The 21,988-nt window shown below is 51.3% G+C and overlaps 2 protein-coding genes across 3 annotated transcripts; both read right to left on the bottom strand.

Moving 5' to 3' along the window:
• Positions 1 to 344: 344 nt before the first annotated feature.
• On the bottom strand, positions 345 to 9,811 carry TMEM50B (transmembrane protein 50B). Its single transcript, XM_039553928.1, has 7 exons — positions 9,741 to 9,811; positions 5,320 to 5,471; positions 4,365 to 4,477; positions 3,732 to 3,799; positions 2,941 to 3,033; positions 2,448 to 2,505; positions 345 to 1,020 (listed from the first exon to the last, which is right to left on the bottom strand). The coding sequence occupies exons 2-7, from the start codon at positions 5,416 to 5,418 to the stop codon at positions 975 to 977; spliced, it is 477 nt and encodes a 158-aa protein (XP_039409862.1). The 5' UTR covers positions 5,419 to 5,471; positions 9,741 to 9,811; the 3' UTR covers positions 345 to 974.
• A 3,185-nt stretch (positions 9,812 to 12,996) lies between these two features.
• DNAJC28 (DnaJ heat shock protein family (Hsp40) member C28) lies at positions 12,997 to 16,363 on the bottom strand. Of its 2 annotated transcripts, none has more exons than XM_039553924.1 (3): positions 16,140 to 16,363; positions 15,030 to 15,237; positions 12,997 to 14,343 (listed from the first exon to the last, which is right to left on the bottom strand). In XM_039553924.1, the coding sequence occupies exon 3, from the start codon at positions 14,291 to 14,293 to the stop codon at positions 13,196 to 13,198; it is 1,098 nt and encodes a 365-aa protein (XP_039409858.1). In that variant the 5' UTR covers positions 14,294 to 14,343; positions 15,030 to 15,237; positions 16,140 to 16,363; the 3' UTR covers positions 12,997 to 13,195. The 2 variants fall into 2 exon arrangements, with proteins under 2 accessions (XP_039409858.1, XP_039409853.1); XM_039553919.1 differs by having other exon boundaries at positions 15,086 to 15,237; positions 16,140 to 16,362.
• Positions 16,364 to 21,988: the final 5,625 nt, after the last annotated feature.

Here is a 21,988-nt window from a genome sequence, read left to right as displayed (position 1 = left end):
TGGCCTCACTTTCTGTTTCACTCCACTGAGATGAAATTGAATTTCAATAACTCATTAATGGAAAGAGCCATAAAATGTAAGAGATAAATACATTTTAACTGGGGCAATAGCAGCCCTAAAGCTGGCTATGAGTCACTCCTAGAATTTATTGAACCTTAAAATTATTACAAGGTAGGACTGTGAACAATAAATCCATCCATATCCCACTTCCTTTTAAGCAGAGAGGGAACAGGTCAGGAAAAGTCACTTACCAGCAAACAGCTTCCCCTGCAGCCAATGACACTTGCCTGAGCAGCAAGAAGTTGCTCTGACTCATTTATCCTTTACACCAAGTACAACTGGCATCAGTTTGTTGGAGTTTTTTATTCTAATATCAGGAAATACATTAAATACCAACTGGCATCTCTTACACTGAGCAGCATGAAATTAATTCCAAGGACTGTGGTGCCAGCAAATGTCCTTTGTGCCAGAGCCATCACAAGTCAGGGACACTTTGCTTTGCCATGCACAACCTGCTGAGTGTAGGGACTTGCTGAAAAACCCATAACCTTTTACCCAAAAAAAAAAAAAAAAAAGCTACGTTTTATTTACCTGAACAATAATATAAAATTCTTAAAATCAGCTCTTATCCCAGCACGGCCCCTGGTCCAGGGATGGCCTCTGTCCTGTTTGCTCACTAATTGTTCACTGAAGCCTCGGACACAGGTGAAGGTTTGGAAGATGAAACTGATGGAAAGCCATGGATTTGAAGGAGAAAGCCTGGAGATTCCAGCAGGAAAGCCTGCCATTCCCTTTGAAATATACACAGTCCTATGTACATATTCACAAGTGTGTCCTGGGAAAAGAGGAGCTTCGGACAGAGCCTGGAATTGTCTCAGTTCCAACAGTTTGGGAAGCAAACCAAGAACAAAGGACTGTGAATTTATCTACATACAAGAACCACATGGCAACTATGGACCAGACCAGGAGTGAGCTCAGCCCCACAGCTCTTCTGTTCTCCCAAACTTGTAGATCAGAGTGCTAAGGGGGGGGGGGGAAAAAAGAAATAAAAATCAGACCACACATGAAGTAACTTTAACAGTATCCTTAAATCTTATCCTGTGCAAATCAACAGCCCAGCCCCCAACTTTCAGTCAGGTCAGCATTTGGGTTCGGTGTTTGTATTTGGTTTCCTGTGCATGGCTGGAACTGTGGGAGCCAACTGAAGCTCAAATAAAAAATACCCAGTTTCACAGCCCTTCTGAAGGAAAAGCCTGGCATTTATCAAATTCAAGGAGTCCAGAGCAGCAGGTCTCACCCTAGCACCTGGGAATCAGCCCAACCTGACAGGATTGCTGGGATAAAACCTAAACAATTCCATTTTTATGAGCAAATCAGGAAGAATATTGAGCCTGTGGTAGAGAATCAGATCCAAATTACAAATTGATTTCCAAAATTCCACATGTTGTAGCTGCCCCTGGATCCCTGGCAGTGCCCAAGGCCAGGTTGGACAGGATTTGGACCCATCTGAGAGGGTGGAAGGTGTCCCTGCCCACGGGGGACTGGATGGGATTATGGCCCCTTCCAACCCAAACCTTCTGGGATTCAAAATCAAACTAAAAATTTCAGGCACAAAATCTGCCTTCAGCAGTTTCCCTTTTCAATCCCAGAGGAGACTTAGGAGCTGCTGTTTCCTGCAGGAACATCACCCCTTTCCCAGAGCCCATCAATCCAGGTCACTGCAAAGCATCTGGTGTGGGGCTGGAAGGAAAAGGATCAGCCAGTTGAAAGAAGAAAGGAGGTGAGATGAAACTTTCCAGTGACTGATCTTGGAGCTGACACTCTTGAACACTTTCTGTGTCTTTTATTAATAAAATCCATGGATTGCAAAATGCATTCCACAAGTAAGAAGAGTTATTACAGACACCAAATCCATTTCCCAGTGTTACAGGATAGATTTAACAATATTATTTGAAATAAATCCAGTGTGCTGCCACAAAACACAGCACCATGCTCTTAGGAAAAGGAATTACCACTCTATAGCTGAGAGCTCAGCCAGTGATATCAGGAGATACAGGGAACATCAACTACCAGAGAACTGAGCCATTGGTGTGAAATACTCTGGAAAAGGGGAACTGAATCCCCCACCTGGCTCTGCTGGGATGGAAGCTGAGGGATGTAAGACAGAGGTGAATGGTTGCCATTAGCCAAAGACACTGGCAATACCTCATCCAGAAAACTCTGTACATCCCTGGCCATCCACATTCCAGAGCTGCACATCCGGGGGAGCAGAGAGCTGGACTGACAGGAGTGTGAGGGAGTGAGGAGCCTGGGCAGGGGCAAATCAAACCTTGTTTCTAAGCTCTGCAGCAAAGGGAGGAGAAGAGAGAGCTGCTTTTCCAGGAGTATCAATGTATGGAAGCAGGAAAGTCCCTTTGGAAGGAGGGGGATTCACCCAGGTAACTTACCTGAAAAATATCAATGCATTCTGGAAAAACACTGCTAATCCAGGGTACACGTTAGTGTCTGCAGAGGAGGAACAGAGGAAACACTCAGTTCTTTAGTTCTGGCAGCTGGATTTAATAGGATATTCCAGTTACTGGGAGCTGGATTTAACACACTATTCCAGTTACTGGGAGCTGGATTTAACAGGATATTCCAGTTACTGGGAGCTGGATTTAACACACTATTCCAGTTACTGGGAGGTGGATTTAAAAGGCTATTCCAGTTACTGGGAGGTGGATTTGACACACTATTCCAGTTAACTGGGATCTGGATTTAACAGGATATTCCAGTTACAGGGAAGTGGATTTAACACACTATTCCAGTTTCAATCCCAGACTAAAACCTGGATGGTGTGGCTCGGATTTTCCAGAGACCACAGGCTTCCATCCCTGTGGATTTCCTGCCAAAAGCTGGCAGGAAAAGTACTTTCCTTGAGGAGAAGATAACCCAACTTACTCTGTGTAACATAGGCTCCAAAGAGGATCCACATGGAAGCAATGAGGGATCCAAACATCAACATGAAGCCAATGAAGAGCCAGATCCGAGCCCCTGCAGGGAAGAGTGAAATGTGGATTATTATCCATAGGCACAGGCAATCCAGCTGCTCCTCTGGGAGCATGGAATACCTGATCTCACTAAAGGCACAAGTGGAAAGGGTTAAACCCTGGATCAAGGACAAAACAATCCGCTTGCTCAGTCATTGGGAAGGAAAAATATTCCTGTGCAAAGGTTCTCTGGAGCTGGCTCATGAATGACACACAAAAAAGAATCATAGGCCACTTCAAGTATCAGTACATCCCACCAAATTTACAAATCCCATGGACAAGGCTGCTGGGATCCATGTGGGAAATAGGAAGGGAATTATGAATAGAAGTAGGGAAAGGACAGCAGGTCCAAGGACACCCACAGCAGTGACACAGAGGAAATGGAAATGTTTGTGACACATTCCTAGGGAATGTCTGCTCCAGAGCACCCCCAGGCAGGAACTGATTTCTCCCAGCAGCTACCCAGGGTTTGCAGGGGAAATTTGGGAAGCCAAGACTTCCAGCAGTTGAATTTTTCCAAGTTCCCCTTTTTAACAAAGCCAGCACTTATCTGCAAGGGTTAATTCTGTAAAGGAATTAATTCACAACAGTCCTCTCCTACTCCTATCTCCTGATTATTTCTTTCACCACCACTTGGAAAAAAAAACCCAGCAGGTAAATGATGAGTCGTTCACCTGAGCAGGATTTGTAGAGTTAATTTACCTGTTCTTCCTAAGCATCCATCACTGTAGCTGTCTCCTCTCACCTGTGCATTTGATACAGCATTTATCCTGGAGACAAAAAAAAGAGATACACTTCAGATTACAGAAAATCAATTCAGAGTTCTACATAAAACCCCAGATTATTTTTTTTTTAAGAAGTGACAAATTCTGAGAAATTCCTTGGCATTCTGAATAGTTACAGATCCCAAATCCTCCTTTTTTCTTGCCAGCATTGGATGATTCAATAAAAGTTGTTACTTCTATTTATGTCTCCATGACAAAAGCCATGCTACTCTTACCCCTCCCACTTGAGGAAGTTTTGGGCAAGGAACAGCTGCAAAAGCTGTTTAAAAACAGGGGGAAAGGCAGACAATTGTTTCATATTGAGGCAAATATTGGATTCTCCAGCCCTGGCAGTGTCCCAGGCCAGGCTGGACATTGGGGCTTGGAGCAGCCTGGCACAGTGGGAGGTGTCCCTGCCATGGCAGGGCTGGCACTGGGTGGGCTTTGAGGTCCCTCCCAACCCAAACCATTCCAGGATTCTCTGATTTATCCATACTGGACACATTGTCAGTAAACCCTGGGTTAGTTTCCTGTGTTCATGTGATGAGAGCTCCCTGTGTCCAACACTCACATGAAGAAGGCCAGCGTGGAGAAGACCCCACAGGTGTGGAAGGCGTGGTTCAGCTGCTCTGGCTTGGGATAAACCACGGCAGCGTCGATCATGATCCACCAGCCTGTGAAAAACTGGGCACAAACACAGGGGATGAGGCTGGGAGGGCACAGGAACAGGCAGGGAAGCCAGGCCAGTGGTCCTGGACAGCACTGGGTTAACTGGCTTCTAACGAGCACCAGCTCTTCTGGAAAGTGATTTAAATGTCTTTGATTGGCAATGTTTGCACAAACCTCAATGCTCCTGTTTTCAGAGCAGTGTTTGAGAATCAGTCACACTTTCTGTTCAAATTAAGAAGCAGGGTATGGATAAATGTATGCCCAGAGAAGCTGTGGCTGCCCCATCTCTGGAAGTGGATACTGGGCAGGAATTGTTCCCTGGGAGGGTGGGCAGGCCCTGGCACAGGGTGCCCAGAGCAGCTGGGGCTGCCCCTGGATCCCTGGCAGTGCCCAAGGCCAGGCTGGACATTGGGGCTTGGAGCAGCCTGGCACAGTGGGAGGTGTCCCTGCCATGGCAGGGATGGCACTGGATGGGCTTTAAGGTCCCTCCCAACCCAAAACCCTCTGGGATTCTGTGAAACTCCCTCTGCAATTTCTGTGAAATTCCCCGTTCCTTGTTCCCCTTAAGAACAAGAACCCAGACTCTGAACACACACGAGATAGAGATGATGCAGAACAGATCAGCTCCAACAGATCCAACTCTGCAGGAAATCCATGAGGGATTTTTTTCAAGAACAGAGAGCAGAAATGGTTCGTGATCAGCAACGTCACGGGACTTGTGCCAAGGCTGCTGGCAGTCCCACAGTGACCCTGGGAGGGAACAGGCTGGACTGGGGGCAGTTAAGAGGGAGAACTGACAGAACTGGAGGCAGGAGTGGGACTGCTGATGGATTCCCAGCCCGTGTGCCCCGGCTCACCAGCACCCCGGCCACGATGGAGGCGATGGCGTTGCGGCGCTCGCTCCAGTCGATGCACTCGCACTCCGGCCAGCGGAAATTGTCCAGGAACCCTGCCATGGCCACGGCTCACACGGCCCCGAGCTCTTCCATCAACAGCCCTGCCTGAGTGCCTGAAACACAGCCAAGGATGATGTCAGCATCCACCAGGAACATGTCAAGATGTTGGACAACTCTCATGAGTTACAGTCTGCGGGGTTTTACAGAATTCGGGTTTTTATCGAGAACCTTCCCGTGGGATCTCCCCTGCCCATGGCAGGAGAGGGAATGAGATCGTTTCGAAGTCCTCCCAACCCAAACCATTCCATGACAACCTCTGCTGATGCTGTATTGAGCTATATCCATGAAACAACCTCCCCTACACAGAATTACAATAGAAAACCACCACACAACCCAAAAGCTTATGGCAGAACTTGCTCTTCAAGTCATGTCAAGGAATCTCAATTAAATACTAATATTTCCAGTCTCCAATCTAACAGATAATGTAATTCAGTGCCTTTTTGAACACAGAGAAAAAGAGCCCAACTCAGCAAATCAACTGATTCTGAGGGTAAAGAAGGTCCTGCTGCACAGAGGGAAGGTCACAGGGAAACCTTCAATATGGGAAGAGGAAAGCAAAGTTAATTAATTAACTGACTCACAACTGCTCTTAGCACCATTCTAATTTGGTTTAGTGTTGTCAACTCCTGCATTTCCCAACCTGCCATAACTCATCTCCAGCCACTTGGTAAAGACCAACAAAAATGTCCTTCATAATTGTGTTACACAGACTGATGGAGAACATTTTCTGGTTAATAACAGCAGTGAGAAGAAGTGAAATAAAAAGCCATAAATAAACAGATTGTCCACGCTACAAACACAGGTCACCTCTTGTGAACAAGAGCAAAAAGTTTGTCCTCCAGAATCCAGCTCCAGAAACCCACACTTGTGATGCCACTTCAAACATCAAAATCAATCATCCAATTCCAAAGTTACTTTAATTTGTGCAGCACCTGGGCTCAGCCATCTGGTTATTCGCCTAAATGACACCTTTCCCTGGCAATGTCAGATCCCTGCTCTTCCCACAGCTTTCACAGGGAATTGCAGTGCTGTGCTCATATGGAATTCCAGGATCACCAGGGTTGGCAGAGCCCTCCAGGATCACCCAGTGCCACCCCAGCAGCACCAGCAGCACCCCAAAGCCTGTCCCCAAGGGCCACATCCAGACTCCTCCTGAGCACTCCCAGAGACAGTGACTCCAGCACTCCCTGGGCAGCTCATCCCAAGGCCTCACCACTCTGGCAGGGAAATTTTCTTTTTAATCTCTAATCTCAGCCTGAGGCCGTTCCCTCTCCTCCTGTCCCTGTTCCCTGGCAGCAGAGCCCGACCCCCCCGGCTGCCCCCTCCTGTCAGGGACTTGTGCAGAGCCACAAGGTCCCCCCTGAGCCTCCTTTGCTCCAGCCTGAGCCCCTTCCCAGCTCCCTCAGCCGAATTACAACTGCTCCTAAAGCCCTTCCTCATTTTCCACTCTTAAATGGCTCCAGCTGGACTTTCCTTGCTCCTCTTCAGACCATGGCTGTGTCTGTCCCTCTCCCTGCAGCAATTCCTGCTTTGCCCTCCCAGTTCCTCACCCACCCCCACTGGAACTCGCTCATGGTTCCTGTTGCTGTCCCCACTATGGAGCTGAGGGGCCTCACCCTGCAGTGGCCGCAGGCAAACATGGAATCATGGAATGATTTGGGTTGGGAGAGACCTCAAAGCCCATCCAGTGCCACCCCTGCCATGGCAGGGACACCTCCCACTGTCCCAGGCTGCTCCAAGCCCCAATGTCCAGCCTGGCCTTGGGCACTGCCAGGGATCCAGGGGCAGCCCCAGCTGCTCTGGGCAATGTGAACACAGTACAGAGACAACCCAAGAGGGGTGGGCCAAAAGGTACTCAATAAATCCAGCTAAAAAATCCTGGATTTAATATGCCAGAGGGAAGGAACGCACTGATACAGGGGAGGGAAGAGACCCTCCCAAGGGACCTCAACAGAACATCCCTGTGGGAGAAAAAGGACTTGAGCCAACAATGGACACCTGCAGTCAGAGAGCCAAAGGTGTCCTGGGCTTGGAACAAGAAGTAGGGAAGGGATTGGGATGGTGCCCCTGTGCCCCTGTGCCCAGGTGAGAGCCCACCTGCAGAGCTGCCCCAGCCCTGGGACCAGCACAGGGAGGACGTGGAGCTGCTGGAGAGAGGCCAGAGGAGGCACCAGGATGAGCAGAGGGAGCCAGGCTGGGAGAGCTGGGGGTGCTCACCTGGAGAGGAGAAGGATCCAGGGAGAGCTCAGAGCCCCTTGCAGGGCCTAAAGGGGCTCCAGGAGAGCTGCAGAGGGACTGGGGACAAGGCATGGAGGGCCAGGAGCCAGGGAATGGCTTCCCAGTGCCAGAGGGCAGGGCTGGATGGGAGATTGGGCAGGAATTGTTCCCTGGGAGGGTGGGCAGGCCCTGGCACAGGGTGCCCAGAGCAGCTGGGGCTGCCCCTGGATCCCTGGCAGTGGCCAAGGCCAGGCTGGACATTGGGGCTTGGAGCAGCCTGGCACAGTGGGAGGTGTCCCTGCCATGGCAGGGGTGGCACCAGACAATCCTCACAGTTCCTCCCAACCCAAACATTCCATGATCCGTAATTCTCAACACCCTGAAGAGAAAAAGGAAGAAAATAATAAGCTGCATTTAAACAAACCAGCCCCCCTGTGAAGCTGAGGCTCCATGGACAGCACAAGAGCCAGGCTGAAGTTTGTCCCCACCAGGACTAACAGGGGCAGTTTTCAGCCCAGGTCCATCCTCCTGCACAGACACCTCTGGTGGAGGCAGACGCTTTCAGCTGGAACCTCCCACCTGGATAAAGGTGCAGAACTCACCCTCTGGTTTAAACTCTTACACCCACACACTTCCCAGGGAGGAAACAGGTACAGCCTTTGGCACTCCCCGTCCTTCAATGCCCTTCCCACCATCAGCCTCCTCCCCTTTTCCAAGGGCAGACAGGAACACTCCTCACTCGTGTCCAGCAAACAAAAACACATCTGCAGCAACAAACTGAAGACTCTGAACAAAGTGAGCGCAACTGGAGCTGTAACAATCATCCCTGGCAGATGCCAGCACTGAGAATAAACCCACTGGTCTGTTACACAGACAGAAAACACAACAGGAGTTCAACATCTGCACCTGAAAATCAGCTTTTCTCTCCCAAAATGAGCTGATTTCACTTGAACAAAACACTGAAAGCAGTTGCAAGGAAATACAAAACGTCTGCAGAAAGAAAAATGCCTTAACCTGGAATATCACTGGGTTAGTAACGAACAGAACCTCCTGTTTCCGAGGAAGAGAGGAAAAGACAGAAGGAGAAAGAAGAAATTTAAAGTCATGAACAATACTCAAGTTTTCCTTGAGGAAGACACACATTCCACAAGCAACTTATTAGAATATCCTTTAAGTCCCACATTTCCCCACATGCACAGAGGATGAAAAGTACATCAGGAGTTTCTGTGAACATTTCTGTTACACCCACTGTGATGTTTCCACTTATTTCAGTAATCTCCTGCAATTTCACTTTCAGTTCTCCCTATTCCACTGCACTCGGCTCTGTTGTCCAATTTTTAAGTATTACAGAAAGACAAGAGCAGAGAAAGGAAGTTTTAAATTAATTTATACAAAAACAAGGCTGTGTGGCAAACTTATTAAAAAGTGATGTTATTATATTTACATTCCTTATGAGGCCCCATCCCTGGCAGTGCCCAAGGCCAGGCTGGACATTGGGGCTTGGAGCAGCCTGGGACAGTGGGAGGTGTCCCTGCCATGGCAGGGCTGGCACTGGGTGGGCTCCAACACAACCCATCCCATGACTTATCCCTTTACAGGAATGCGCTGCTCAGCCCCAGAGCTGCCCGCAGCGAGGCTTCTTTAAGAGCGCTGTTAAAGTTTGAGGATTTGAGGCGGCAGGGATAAAACCCCCTGGATGTCGCAATTCTCCCGAGGCCAGTTTTGACTCCGTCCGCACCGCGTGCATCGCTGCTGTGCGATGGAACCGGGGATGACGGGGCACGATGAGCCACGACCCCGCGCTGCAGCTAAAGCCCCGCCAGTAATCGCTACGGCCCGACCAAACAAATTGCTATTTAGACAAAATAAGCAATTTTTTTCTTTAATTTCACCTACAGACCCCAAACTCTCCGCGGGGCACCGGCGGTGCGTCCCAAGGGCCGGACAATCCGTGACACACCGGGACGTGCCGGTGTCCCTGGGGACCGGCCCGGGGGTCCCTCGCGGTCCCGCTCTCGCTCCCCATGCCGCTCCCCATGCCGCTCCCCATCCCGCTCCAGCCCCCGGTGCCGGTGCCGGTGCCGCCCCGGCCCGGCCGCACGTACCCGCTCCTGGGCGAGACGCTTCCGCCTGCGGGCACCGAGCCGCCTGACTGACGCGCCCTCCAGCCAATCAGAACCGAGCGCTACGCGTCAGCCGGGGGCCGGGTGAGGACGGAGCGCTGTTATTGGTTAATGCGGAGGCTCCCGCCCAAGCCCCGCCCCCATTCCGCTCGGGCGGGGCGGGAAGGGGCGGAGCCAAGGCGCTCCCGCGTTTCCCCTCAGGCCCCGCCCCCGTCCCCTCACGGCCGGCGCCCCGCCCGCCATGGCCGCCCCTCTCCGCGGTCCCTCACGGCCCGCTCACACCCCAGAGCCGCCTCCCACACGGCCATAAATGACCCCCGTCCTTCTCTGCTGACCCACCAGAACGACACAATATTGTCAAGCAGGTCCCGTGTTGAAATAAACTTCGAAATGCTCTCAAACGTCAGTCCCGTGTCTGGTTTAATGAAACCAAACGGAATTAATAAACATAGATAAATTCTAATTCATAGGATCAATCACGGAATGGTCTGCGTTGGAAGGCAACCTAGTGGACAGGCAATATGGAGGTAACGCGTCAATAAATCATTGTGGAACATACTCCATCTAAAACAGCAAAACGAGTAAGTGACAGGAGACAGATGTTGAATACAAGCCCTGAGCAAACGAAAGCAAAAGAACTGGATCGAAGTCAGCATTTTGAGGATTAGAGGGCACATCTCACAGAGATGGAGTTGAAACAATCAGATTGATTCGGGTGGGAAGGGACCTCAAAGCCCACCCAGTGCCACCCCTGCCATGGCAGGGACACCTCCCACTGTGCCAGGCTGCTCCAAGCCCCAGTGTCCAGCCTGGCCTTGGGCACTGCCAGGGATCCAGGGGCATCATAAAGAATGCCCATATAAATAATATCCACATGCCAGTGCCATGTGGGGCACAAACTGAGACAAGGAGCTCTCTCAGAAAGGCCCAGAGAGATGCAACCAAACGGCCACAGAATATTAATTTTCTCCTCAAAAAACAACTGTGGCCACATGAAATCCCAGTAAAAGTTACACTCAAAGTCCTCTCTTCTTAGCCCCACTCCTTTTTTAACCTTCACTTACATGTACGCACTGTGTCCCATCAAGTCCAGAGACACCACACACCCTGTTTCCTCAGAGTGGCACCTTCTCCCACTAAGAAAAAAGATTTATCATTTATGTGTTTCTTTTACAAGATGCCCTGCTCTTGCTTCTCCTTTTACTCCTTCTCCTCAGAGCCTTCTCTGTACCTCCATGTTCATCCCAAGATGTTACTACTCTGAAAAAGAGAAATCCTCAGGACTCGGCAGTGCCTACAGAAGGAAAGAATTTCTTCCCAATACCTGGTTTAAATCTCTCTTTCAGTCTTAAGCCATTCCCACTTGTCCTGTTGGGCAAGAAACTGATTCCTCACCCTGAGGAAAACTGATACCTCAAATACTGTATCTTAATAATAAATAAATAAATGCCATCTTTTGTCGTCATATTAAGTATTACGATGTCACTTAAGCCTTTCAAGCCACAAGGCATGTGGTCATTAGACCAACAAATAGGAAGTTCTGGGAATAAGCAACATGGGTTTTGGATTGGGGGTCAGCAATGATTGCACCTATTTTCCAGTCATAAAATAACATTTATCAAATTCAAATTAACAGTCCAGTGTCAGCCAGAAAAATTCCTTCTGAAGGCCATTCTCTCCTGGGTTTTCTGTATGTGGTAGTTGGTATTCCTTGGAACACTTCCTCTGGAAGTATTGACTAAATACTGCTCTTAAGATTTTGTGAGCTCAGAGCAACAAAATTATAGAGCAGCCCTGAAAAGCTGAACTCCTCCACACACCTGGGGAAAATAAAAGTGGAAATTATTTTTCCCATCATCACTGTAAATGTAGCACAAGTGGATTTTTGTGCCTGGCAGTTTTGGATTACATCAGTGTAAGGCTGATTTAAAGTGCCTCAGTCAGGTCACACCTGCCCCATTTCAACCCAACTGGTTTTAATAAGAACATAAAAATCCCTGTCTGCTGCTTCACCCTTTATGGCACCTCCAGTATTGAAACTGCTGATGCTTGTGAGCCAAAGTGGGTCCCATTTACTGCAGCCAGGTTTCTGTTTACCCTTGTGCCATGAATTCAATCTGCTCTTGAAATCTCCCACTGGATTGTCTGAACAGCAATGCAGATCCAATTCCTGCAGATCGTAATGAGAATCAAAATGTGGGGTTTTCAAGCGTATTATGTCAAAGGACCTTCAGAAAAGTATCATTAATTAAGTTCTCATTACGAACAAGAATAATTATGGAAATAAACACACATTCATACACAGAGCTGCTGGAGCCAGGCTGGCAGAGCTGGGGGTGCTCACCTGGAGAGGAGAAGCTCCAGGGAGAGCTCAGAGCCCCTTGCAGGGCCTAAAGGGGCTCCAGGAGAGCTGCAGAGGGACTGGGGACAAGGGCTGGAGGGCCAGGAGCCAGGGGAATGGCTTCCCAGTGCCAGAGGGCAGGGCTGGATGGGAGATTGGGCAGGAATTGTTCCCTGGGAGGGTGGGCAGGCCCTGGCACAGGTTGCCCAGAGCAGCTGGGGCTGCCCCTGGATCCCTGGCAGTGCCCAAGGCCAGGCTGGACATTGGGGCTGGGAGCAGCCTGGGACAGTGGGAGGTGTCCCTGCCCATGGCAGGGGGTGTTCACCAATAAATAAATTTCCAAGACCTCCTTCTGCTTCTTCTGTGTTAAAGATGCAAAAATGGACTTGTGCACGTGTACAGTCCAAGTCCAGACATCCAGAATCGTCCCTTCAAGGCCACTGAATTTAGCCTTAAAGAGGTGAATGTGCTTTTAAAAAGCATGCAGAGAACCTGCCAAAAATTCATGAGCTCTAAGTATTTAAATAGGAGTGCAAAGGTGAATCAGAGCACAGCAAGAGGTTTGCCTCCACTTTATCTTTAATGTGTTTTTCTTATGCCTCGGTTTCCCCTTTGAAGTGATAAGAGACTGTAAAAGTGATTACGCTCTTTGCTGAAGTGAAGCATTAATTTGGATTTCAGCAGAAGGAAAATGACCTGCAAGAGAAGAACTGATTTGCTGCTGCTGTGGTTTAACCCAGCCAGCAGCTGCTCAGTGGTGGGGAAGTGTGAGGGGCAAAAAAGGTGCTGTGCAAGCCCTGCCCAGCAATAAAAACATGGAATGAGCAGCACTGCCTCCAGCTCAAATCCAACACACAGCTCCAGACTAACTGTGAGAAAAATTAACTCCACCACAGCCCAAGCTGGCACATTTAATTTAATAATATTTAAAAATAACTCAATTATTTATAATGCAAACATCCATCACACAACCAAATTTCCATTAAGTGGGGTGACAGTGTGGATTTGACATTTTCAGCGAACCTGAAATTTGTCTAGTGCTACATTTCATTAATAAAGTGCATTCAAAACCTTGACAAGAGGAGTTAGTATGAAATTATTTCAGTGTAAGTTTTAACCACTTAAAGAGAGAAGACTTCCACCCAAACCTTTTACCCTCTTCCCCCTCGTTTTCCTTCGTGTCTGAATCAGAAACCTTTTCCATGACAGCCTCGTAAGTCTTTTGTGCTCGGAGGATTTCCTTGTCCGTGCTGAAATGCACCATTTGCCTGCTCAGAATGGGCACGACCAGGTTGAAGTTGTCGACTCTCTTGTTTAATTTCCTGATGTCTTCTGCAAACTGCTCGCAAACCCGACCCCATTGCTTCTGCTCCGACAGCGTCATCGGCTCCCCGAGCTTCCTCCTGGAGGCCACGATGCTCTTCCTCAGCAGCTCAATGGTCTCCCGGATTTCCTTCTGCAGCAGGATCCACTCGGGCTGGTACCCATTGTCAATGAGGATCCTGTTCAGGTTGTGGGTCATGGGGTCGATGTGGGGACTGTCCGAGAACTTCTGCAAAGGCTTCCCTTTGCCACTGAGGTTGTCGAAGTCTCCTTTGGCCATGGATTCCTGGATGAGGTCCTCAACCAGCCGTTCCACCGCCTGAGTTATCTTCACTTTCTTGCTCTGCCTCACGTCCTCGGCTCTGCTCAGGTCGCTGCCGGCGTAGCGGTTCTCGAGCCTCTGCTGCCGGTACTGCAGCACCTGCTCGGTGGCACGGTCCACGCGGAACTGCATGTACTGCTTCTCCCTCTGGCTCGGCGTGCCGATGCCCACGCCCTCAAAGCTCAGGTAGTGTCTGTGCTGCAGGGATTTGGATTTGAACTGGTCTTCCTCCTCCTCGCTGGGATCCAATATCTGTTTGGCTTCCAGGTCATTGAGCACTACCCTGTAGGCCTCCTCCACCCTTATGAAGGCCTTGGAATCGGCCATGCCGGAGCTGCTGTCCGGGTGGTATTTTTTGGCAAGATTTCGATAGGAGTTTCGGACATCATCGAGGGAACATCCTTCCTCGAGCCCCAGAATTTCGTAAGAGTCCTTGATGTCATTTTTGGGTTTGTAACCCGACAACATCCTGCAGAGAAACGGCTTCAGCTTCCTTGGAATCATGGCTCCCCGTCCCATGAAACCATGTCCCATGTTGTTACTCAGCATGACACAAAGCCACTGGGGATTTCTTCAGATGCAGCTACATCATAAACAACCTACAAACACATTTGTACAAAAACCATGTTAAACACCCTTTTCTTTAAAGAACTTCCAGGGCAAAAGTCTTATCTTTAGCCTGATATATTAAAGAAATCCCTACTAAAATTCAGCAGTATTTTTTTCTTTTATAGACTAATATTGAAATCACAGAATCCCAGAGTAGTTTGGGTTGGAAGGGACCTTAAAGCCCATCCCATTCCCACCCCTGCCATGGCAGGGACACCTCCCACTGTGCCAGGCTGCTCCAAGCCCCAATGTCCAGCCTGGCCTTGGGCACTGCCAGGGATCCAGGGGCAGCCCCAGCTGCTCTGGGCACCCTGTGCCAGGGCCTGCCCACCCTCCCAGGGAACAATTCCTGCCCAATATCCCATCCAGCTCTGCCCTCCTTAAGCTTAAAGCCATTAATTTACATTTCTAATTAATTACTATTGAAGTAGTAGTATTACAATGTAAATGAAATTTAATTCACAATTTACTTTTTTCCTGGTATGACAACAACAACACAGGTTTGTTTTGCACTGAAGAATTCCCAGGAAGCATTTTTATTGCCTTTATTTTTTTTATTATTTATTGTATTGCCTTTACTGCCTTTCAGCAAACTCATGCCAGTGTAAACTGGAAATAAGGTTGATGCTGAGCAATAGCTGCTGAAACAAATGCCTCCTTTTTCCTCTGTACCTACATTCAGCAACAGCTCAATGTCCTACTCCCATGGATCAATGCCTCAAGATTAACGACCTGGTACATTTGCAAAGGAGGTCATCACAGCACGGTTTTGGTATTTCACAGCAACATCTGGATCATCCCTCAGGTTACAGATTCACTTAGATCAGCCTTTGTATCCCAGCAGTGGCCAAACTCCTTCGCTGGTGCCAGACAGGGGCATAAACCTGGAACTCAGAACAGATCAACAGCAGTCAGTATGTTCCTCTGCAGCAATTCCAGTGATTCTGGGTTATCTGGGGACACAGCAAAGGCAACACCTCAGCAGGTGACAAAGTCAGTCTTTATGTAAAATCAGTGTGGAAGAATATAACACAAACTGGACACACCAGTTACACATCAGCCAACCTCTCTTCATTCATGGGAATCCTTAGGGAAATGCTGGATCAGTGGAGCTAGACTCACAGAGGGCAACATCTTTTTTGCTCACTCCATTTCCAAACAAAAAACTAGGTCAAATCAACTCCTCAAGGTTAATTAAAGAATAAGCAGCATTTATGTCTTCTGCACACACCAAATTGCCCTTCTGCCCTAACACAGAGAAGGAAAAGGACAAGTACTTGGGACTGAATCAATTCTCAATGTTTTCAGCTGGCTTTGATCCATGTAAGGTATTAAATCATCAGCTTGTGATAATGGAGCTCATTAACACTTTTTATCTATGATGCAGTGATTTCATTCCATCTGGGTGATGGACAGAGATAACAACTGATTTTCATACAGCCATAAAACCCCGTGTAACTACTACTTAAACAGAAGTATCAATAAATGATCTTTTTAAATTCAATTTTTGCTCAGAAAGCGACTTTCTCATAACTCGGTAGCCTCGATTTTAATAAACATATGGTTCATTAAAGAACCATATGTAGAACCCTCAAGCCCCCGGGGCCGCCGGCTGGGAAAGGGGGGGGGGGGGGGGGGGGGTTACTCTCTGGCAGTGTGAACTGAGCGATCACCGCTGGGATTTGGGAAGGGGGGACGGATTGGGCCCCCAGGAGGCGCCCCCTCTCCCGCCCTCCCTGCTCCGTAGGGCCCCCGCAGCTGCGACCCCGGCCCGGCCCTGCCTCACCTGGTGCCGCCGCCCGGGCCTCGGGAACGGGCCGGGAACGGCGCCCGGCAGGAAGAGGAGGGGCCGGCGGCAAGAGGAGGGGCCGGGCCGCGGCTTTGACCCTGCGCTCAAGGACAGAGGGAGAGGGGGAGGGAGAGGGGGAGAGAGAGGGGAAAGCGAGGACAATGGAGGAGGAGAAGGAATGGGGCAAGACGGGAGGGCCGGGGGAACGGGGAGTGAGGGAGACAGGGAAGTAGGGAAGAGGAGCGGGGAGAGAGAGAGGGGAGAAAGGCAGGGAAGTGAGGGAGGAGGCGGGGAGAAGGTCTCGCCTCTCCCCGTTCACCGCCGGGGGGCGCCTGAGCGCCGCCGCAGCCGTGAGGGGAGGGAGCCGTGAGGGGAGGGAAGAAGCCGTGGTGGGGCGGTGAGGGGAGGTGCTCTGGTGGAGCTGGTCATGGTCACCAGGGTGCAGGTGGGCTGGGAAGCTCTGGATCAAGGCAGCAGGGAGTGGGACAAAAGACAAACCTCTCCCGGTTAATGCTGCGCTCTGTGATTGGAGTACTTGCTGTGAGAGCAGTGAGGACGTGTCTCACCTCTGCCAAGCTTTCCAAATTGCTGCAAAGCAGGGGTTGATATCCAGCAGTGCCTGCTCCAAAATGAGACCTGTTCGTTCCACTGCAGCTCCACAGGTCACGTTTTATCTCCCTGTGTGTGAACGCAGGGGCTGACAAAAGTCAGGCTGGGCTGCACATGGAGCTGCCCCTGTTCTTTCAAACAGGAAAATATTCCATGAAATAAGGAGGGCACAAAGTGGTTGTTGTTCCTGTGTTGTCCTTGGGTTATCCCTGTTACAGAACACTGCTTCGTGTGCCTTCCTGCTGGAGGTGTCTGTCTTCAATGTTCCAGTGGGAAGAGGGCAAAGAGTGGGAAGATGAACTAAAGAAAAAACAGGTGTGCCCAGGGGAGGATGACACCCAGGATCTCTCTCAAGGGGATAACAAGAGTGACTTGGAGCTGTTCCAAAAGGAAAATGACAGTGAGCTCTCCCGAGAGGAAAAACAGAATGACTGTGAGCCATCCCAGGGCCCAGACAAGCAAAAGAAAAAGCTGTCCCAAGGGGAGAGTGACAGGAACGAGGAGCTGTCCCAAGGAGATAACAGCAGCGACAATAAGCTTTCCCAAGATGAAAGCAAATATGACAAAGAGCTGTCTTTTGGGGAAGACTATAATGTCCAAGACATGTCCCCATGGGAAGTAGATGAGGACAAAGGGCTCTCCCAATGCGAAGAAGATGAGGATGCAGAGCTCTCCCTGGGGGCAGATGACAGTTCCCAATATCCCAGTGGGAGGTAAACAGCATCCAGGGAGCTGCTTCCTGTCAGGAGGAAACAGCACCCTGGATCTGTTTGCGCTAGAGGATGACAGAAATTATTGAGAAGATGGACGAGGAGAAGGGGACCCCTAATTCTCCTTTTGTTCTTTTCCACAACGAAGGAGACTCGCACAATGGGAAATTGTTCTTGGTGGAGCTGTCCTGCAGGGCTCCAGCCCAGACAAGAGGCTTGGGGGACGTCTGGTGTGGTCCCACCTGCAGGTTGGCATTCCAAAGCAGTGTCAGGAGTGGGAAAATTTGAGACAAAATAGATTATCCAGAACCACACTTGATCTGTCTCCTCTCACTCACCAGACCTGGAGGAGGTGCTGGATAAATGATGCACGGCAAGCTGATGAAATCAGGAGTGACTCTGGTTTTATCCTTGCGTGCTGCAGTGCAGGCTCGGAAAGGAGAGGTGCTTTGTGCCCGTGTGCACACACGGTCCGGAGCGCGTGAATCGGCCGGGAGCCCCGCACGGGTTCGGAAGCCTTGTACCCAGCTGTGGAGTTTTTCCCTGATGTTGCTCAGTTTTGCTTCAATGTTTCCAAAGTAAAGATCACAGGAAACAAATGTAAAAGTTTAAAAAGACAAGACCAACAAGTGACAAAACTGTGTAAGTATTTTACAGCATCATTTTTCTTTTACTAAATCTTTTGTCAGTAGAGATGTTGCTCTGAACTACCTCTTTATGACTTTTGACCCACATGTATTTGTAATTATAACTTTCTAGTATTTGTTATGCTTTTGAACCCCACGTACAACAGAGGAGTGCCATCGATAGTAGTTTTCTCTCCCAAACAGGCTAAAGCACTCGTTTCTTTCTGCCGAAGAGGCGGAACCGCGTGTGTTTCGTGTGCCATCGCACAGCCCGGCGCCGGTATCTGCACAGGGCCTTTAGGGCCTGGGGCAGCCGTGTGGCGATGCTGCCGCAGGCGAGCCCAGCCCTTGGGGCCGCAGTCCGTGTGCATTTGGAAGCGCACGGACACAATTCCCAGCCCCGTCCGGCTTTGTGCTTCATGTTCCTGTTGCCTGTGCGGGCGGAGCGGGGCCGGCGGGAGCCGCGCTCCCCTCAGAGCCCCTGAGCGCGGCAGCAATGGCGGCGCCGCTCCCTCAGCGCCCGGGCCCGGCCCCGGCGGGCGGGGAGCGCTCGGCAGCGCCCTGGTGGCAGCAGGGCCCGAGCCCCGGCCCCGGGCTCTGTCCCCGAGGCGCCGCACAGGCGAGGGGAGACCTGCAAGAGTCGCTGCCTGAGGCATTGCCCCGGCCCTGGGGCGGCACCTGGCCCCTGGCCGTGTGGGACCGCGCGAGCTTCTCGTGCTCCCACTTCTCAATGAAGTGAAGAAATTCAGCCAAATTAAATTTAACAAAGAAATAGATGTTATTCTGCGGCCGAAAGATCGGTCACACAGAAAGCCACGATCGAGGAAAGCAGCTCAGAGCCCGGGGTCGGAGCTGGGTGAACACGCACAGATCTGATCTCTATCGCACCAGACCTCCCAAGTTCATGACTGCTGCTTCGGCTGGTCCCTTCTTATACAGTTTTTGGGCAGAGTCCGAATTAATTCTATTTTTCTCGTAATTTTAGCATATTCCTGAAGTTTTCTTGTCCCGGAGTTGGGCTGCCCAAAGCCTTTCCTGGGTCTGATCAATTGCCCATCCTGGGTGATGAGTGGGCCATTTCTGGCGATGGAAGGGCCATCTCTGATGATGGATGGGCCATCTCTGGTTCCTGGAACAGTTATTTTTAGTTCCCAGAATATCCGATTCCTTATCAGATGAGATGTAGATATCAGAAGGTGGAAATCAAATCATCATGGTGCAAATGTCCCGGTGATAAGATCTAACCCCACCGAGGTGGAATCCTCACTTATTGTGAGAGAACTTCTTTTAGTGTTGTGAAATTTTTCTCTCAGCCACGCTGGTGGAGGGATTTTGAAACTCTGTCTCTACATGGTCTGATTACATTCCAGTTTTATACATAATAGCACGAATTACATACTTTATTTATAACACCCAAGCTTGTCCAGGTGCCTGTGGATGGCCCCGTCCTTGCGCGGTGCCCCTGCCCCGCTCAGCTTCCCGTCCCCTGCAAAGGCGCCGAGGGCGCGCTCGGAGCCGCCGGGTGCCATTGCTAAAGGCGCTGGCGAGCCCCGGGGCCCAGGCAGAGCCCTGAGGGACAGCCCTGGTCCCCGGCCTCCCGCGGGACGCGGAGCCGCTGCCCACGAGTCCCTGGCACGTCCGTGCGGCCAATTCCTCGTGCCCTGCACAGCGCAGCCTGCAAACGCAGGGCTCTGCAGCGTGGGGCTGGGGCTGTCGTGTGGGAGCGTGGCCAAAGGCCCTCAGGGCTCTGGGCACAGCAGGGGCCGCAAGGCCACGAGTCCGGGGCTGTTCCAAGCCAGTTCCTCTCCGCCCCGATGTTTTGGGGTGCCGGGGATGGCTCTTTGTGACCCAGGCGTGGGGTGTCAGGGCCCTTTGTGATGTGGGACATGGTGGTGGCCAGAGACCCTTGTGACATCAGAGAGCCCGGCCCTGGCTGAGGGTATCTAAGGGACGCAGAGCCCTGCGGTGCCCATCACAGGAGCGCCGTTCTCTGAGGAGGAAGCAGCTCCCTGTGCTCGTCTGCTCTAGAGAGCAACGGAGATTACTGAGAAGATGGAGAAGGAGAAGAGGAACCCCAACTCCAAGCCCACCCAAGGCCAACTGCTGAGCCTGCGGAGGAGGCCAGGAGTGAGGGATGAGGCAGGAAGGAGAGGCCAGTGGACGGAGAGGGCCAGGATCTTTGCTCTGCCAAGGGAGCCCTCTCCGTCCCACGCCGCCTCCTCCTCACCGACGCACATCAAGCTGCCGCCAGTGCACCTCGGGCAGCCAAAGGTGGGACCCAGAAAGCTCCAACACCTCAAGGTCCCACAGGTGGAGCTCGGGCAGCCGCGGGCAGCGCCGCAGGGCAGCCGGAGCCAGGCCCTGTCCCTCCGTGGGGACACGCTGCCACCGCTGCCGCCTCTGCCACAGCTGGCACCGCTGCCACCACGGCCCTGCCTGGTGAGCCCCAGGGACACTCGGAGCTGGGACACAGAGCTGGGGAGTGCAGGGGAGAAGGGGCCTCAGCCCCGCAGCCCCTGTCCTTGGCAGCCATACACCCCCGTGCCCAGGGTGTTCTTGCCCCTGCTCAGGGTGGCCCAGGAGGGCACAGCCCGAGTGTCCCCGAGCTCGCAGCTGCTGCCTGTGCTGCCCATTCCCTCGGGGACTCCTGCCATGGAGTGCAGCATCAGGGGCACGGGTCTGGAGAAACAGGATTCCCAAAGGGAAAATGACAGCGAGCTGTCCCAAGGGGAAAACAGCAGCGAGCAGGAGCTGTCCCCAGTGACAGAAGACAGCGAGCTCTTCCCAGGGGACAGCACGAGTGACGAGGAGCTGTCTGAAGTAGAAGATGACAGCGAGCTCTTCCCAGGGGACAGCACGACTGATGAGGAGCTCTCCCCAGTGGAGGAGGCCATCAAGGTCACTCCAGATGACAGCACAAGTGACATGGAGATATCTGAAGTGGAAGAGACCATAGAGGTCATTCCAGGGGACAGCACAAGTAATGAGCAGCTGTCTCCAGTGGAAGAGGCCATCGAGATCTTTCCCGGGGACAGCACAAGTGACGAGGAGCTGTCTGAAGTGGAGGAGGTCATCGAGGTCATTCCAGAGGACAGCCTGAGTGACCCAGAGCTGTCTGAAGTGGAAGAGGCCATCGAGACCATTCCACAGGACAGCACAAGTGATGAGGAGCTGTCCCCAGTAGAAGAGACCATCGAGGTCATTCCAGAGGACAGCCTGAGTGACCCAGAGCTGTCTGAAGTGGAAGAGGCCATCGAGACCATTCCACAGGACAGCACAAGTGATGAGGAGCTGTCCCCAGTAGAAGAGACCATCGAGGTCATTCCAGAGGACAGCCTGAGTGACCCAGAGCTGTCTGAAGTGGAAGAGGCCATCGAGACCATTCCACAGGACAGCACAAGTGATGAGGAGCTGTCCCCAGTAGAAGAGACCATCGAGGTCATTCCAGAGGACAGCGTGAGTGACCAGGAGCTGTCTGAAGTGGAAGAGGCCGTCAAGGTCATTCCAGGGGACAGCACGAGTGATGAGGAGCTGTCCGAAGCGGAGGAGGTCATCGAAGTAATTCCAGAGGACAGCCTGAGTGACCCAGAGCTGTCCGAAGTGGAAGAGGCCATCGAAGTAATTCCAGAGGACAGCCTGAGTGACCAGGAGCTGTCTGAAGTGGAAGAGGCCATCGAGGCCATTCCACAGGACAGCACAAGTGATGAGGAGCTGTCCCCAGTGGAAGAGGCCATTGAGCTCTCACCAGGGGACAGCACAAGTGACGAGGAGCTGTCCGAAGTGGAAGAGGCCATCGAGGTCATTCCAGGGGACAGCCCGAGTGACCCAGCACTGTGCCCAGTGGATGGGGCCATCGAGCTCTTCCCAGGGGAAAACAGCCGTGACAAGGAGCTGTCCCCAA

This window comes from Corvus cornix, chromosome 1 (genome assembly GCF_000738735.6).
Source record: "Corvus cornix cornix isolate S_Up_H32 chromosome 1, ASM73873v5, whole genome shotgun sequence".
In the NCBI taxonomy this organism is placed as follows: domain Eukaryota; kingdom Metazoa; phylum Chordata; class Aves; order Passeriformes; family Corvidae; genus Corvus; species Corvus cornix.
The sequence above is the reverse complement of the archived record's forward strand: the minus strand, read 5'-3'. Positions and strand labels throughout refer to the sequence as shown.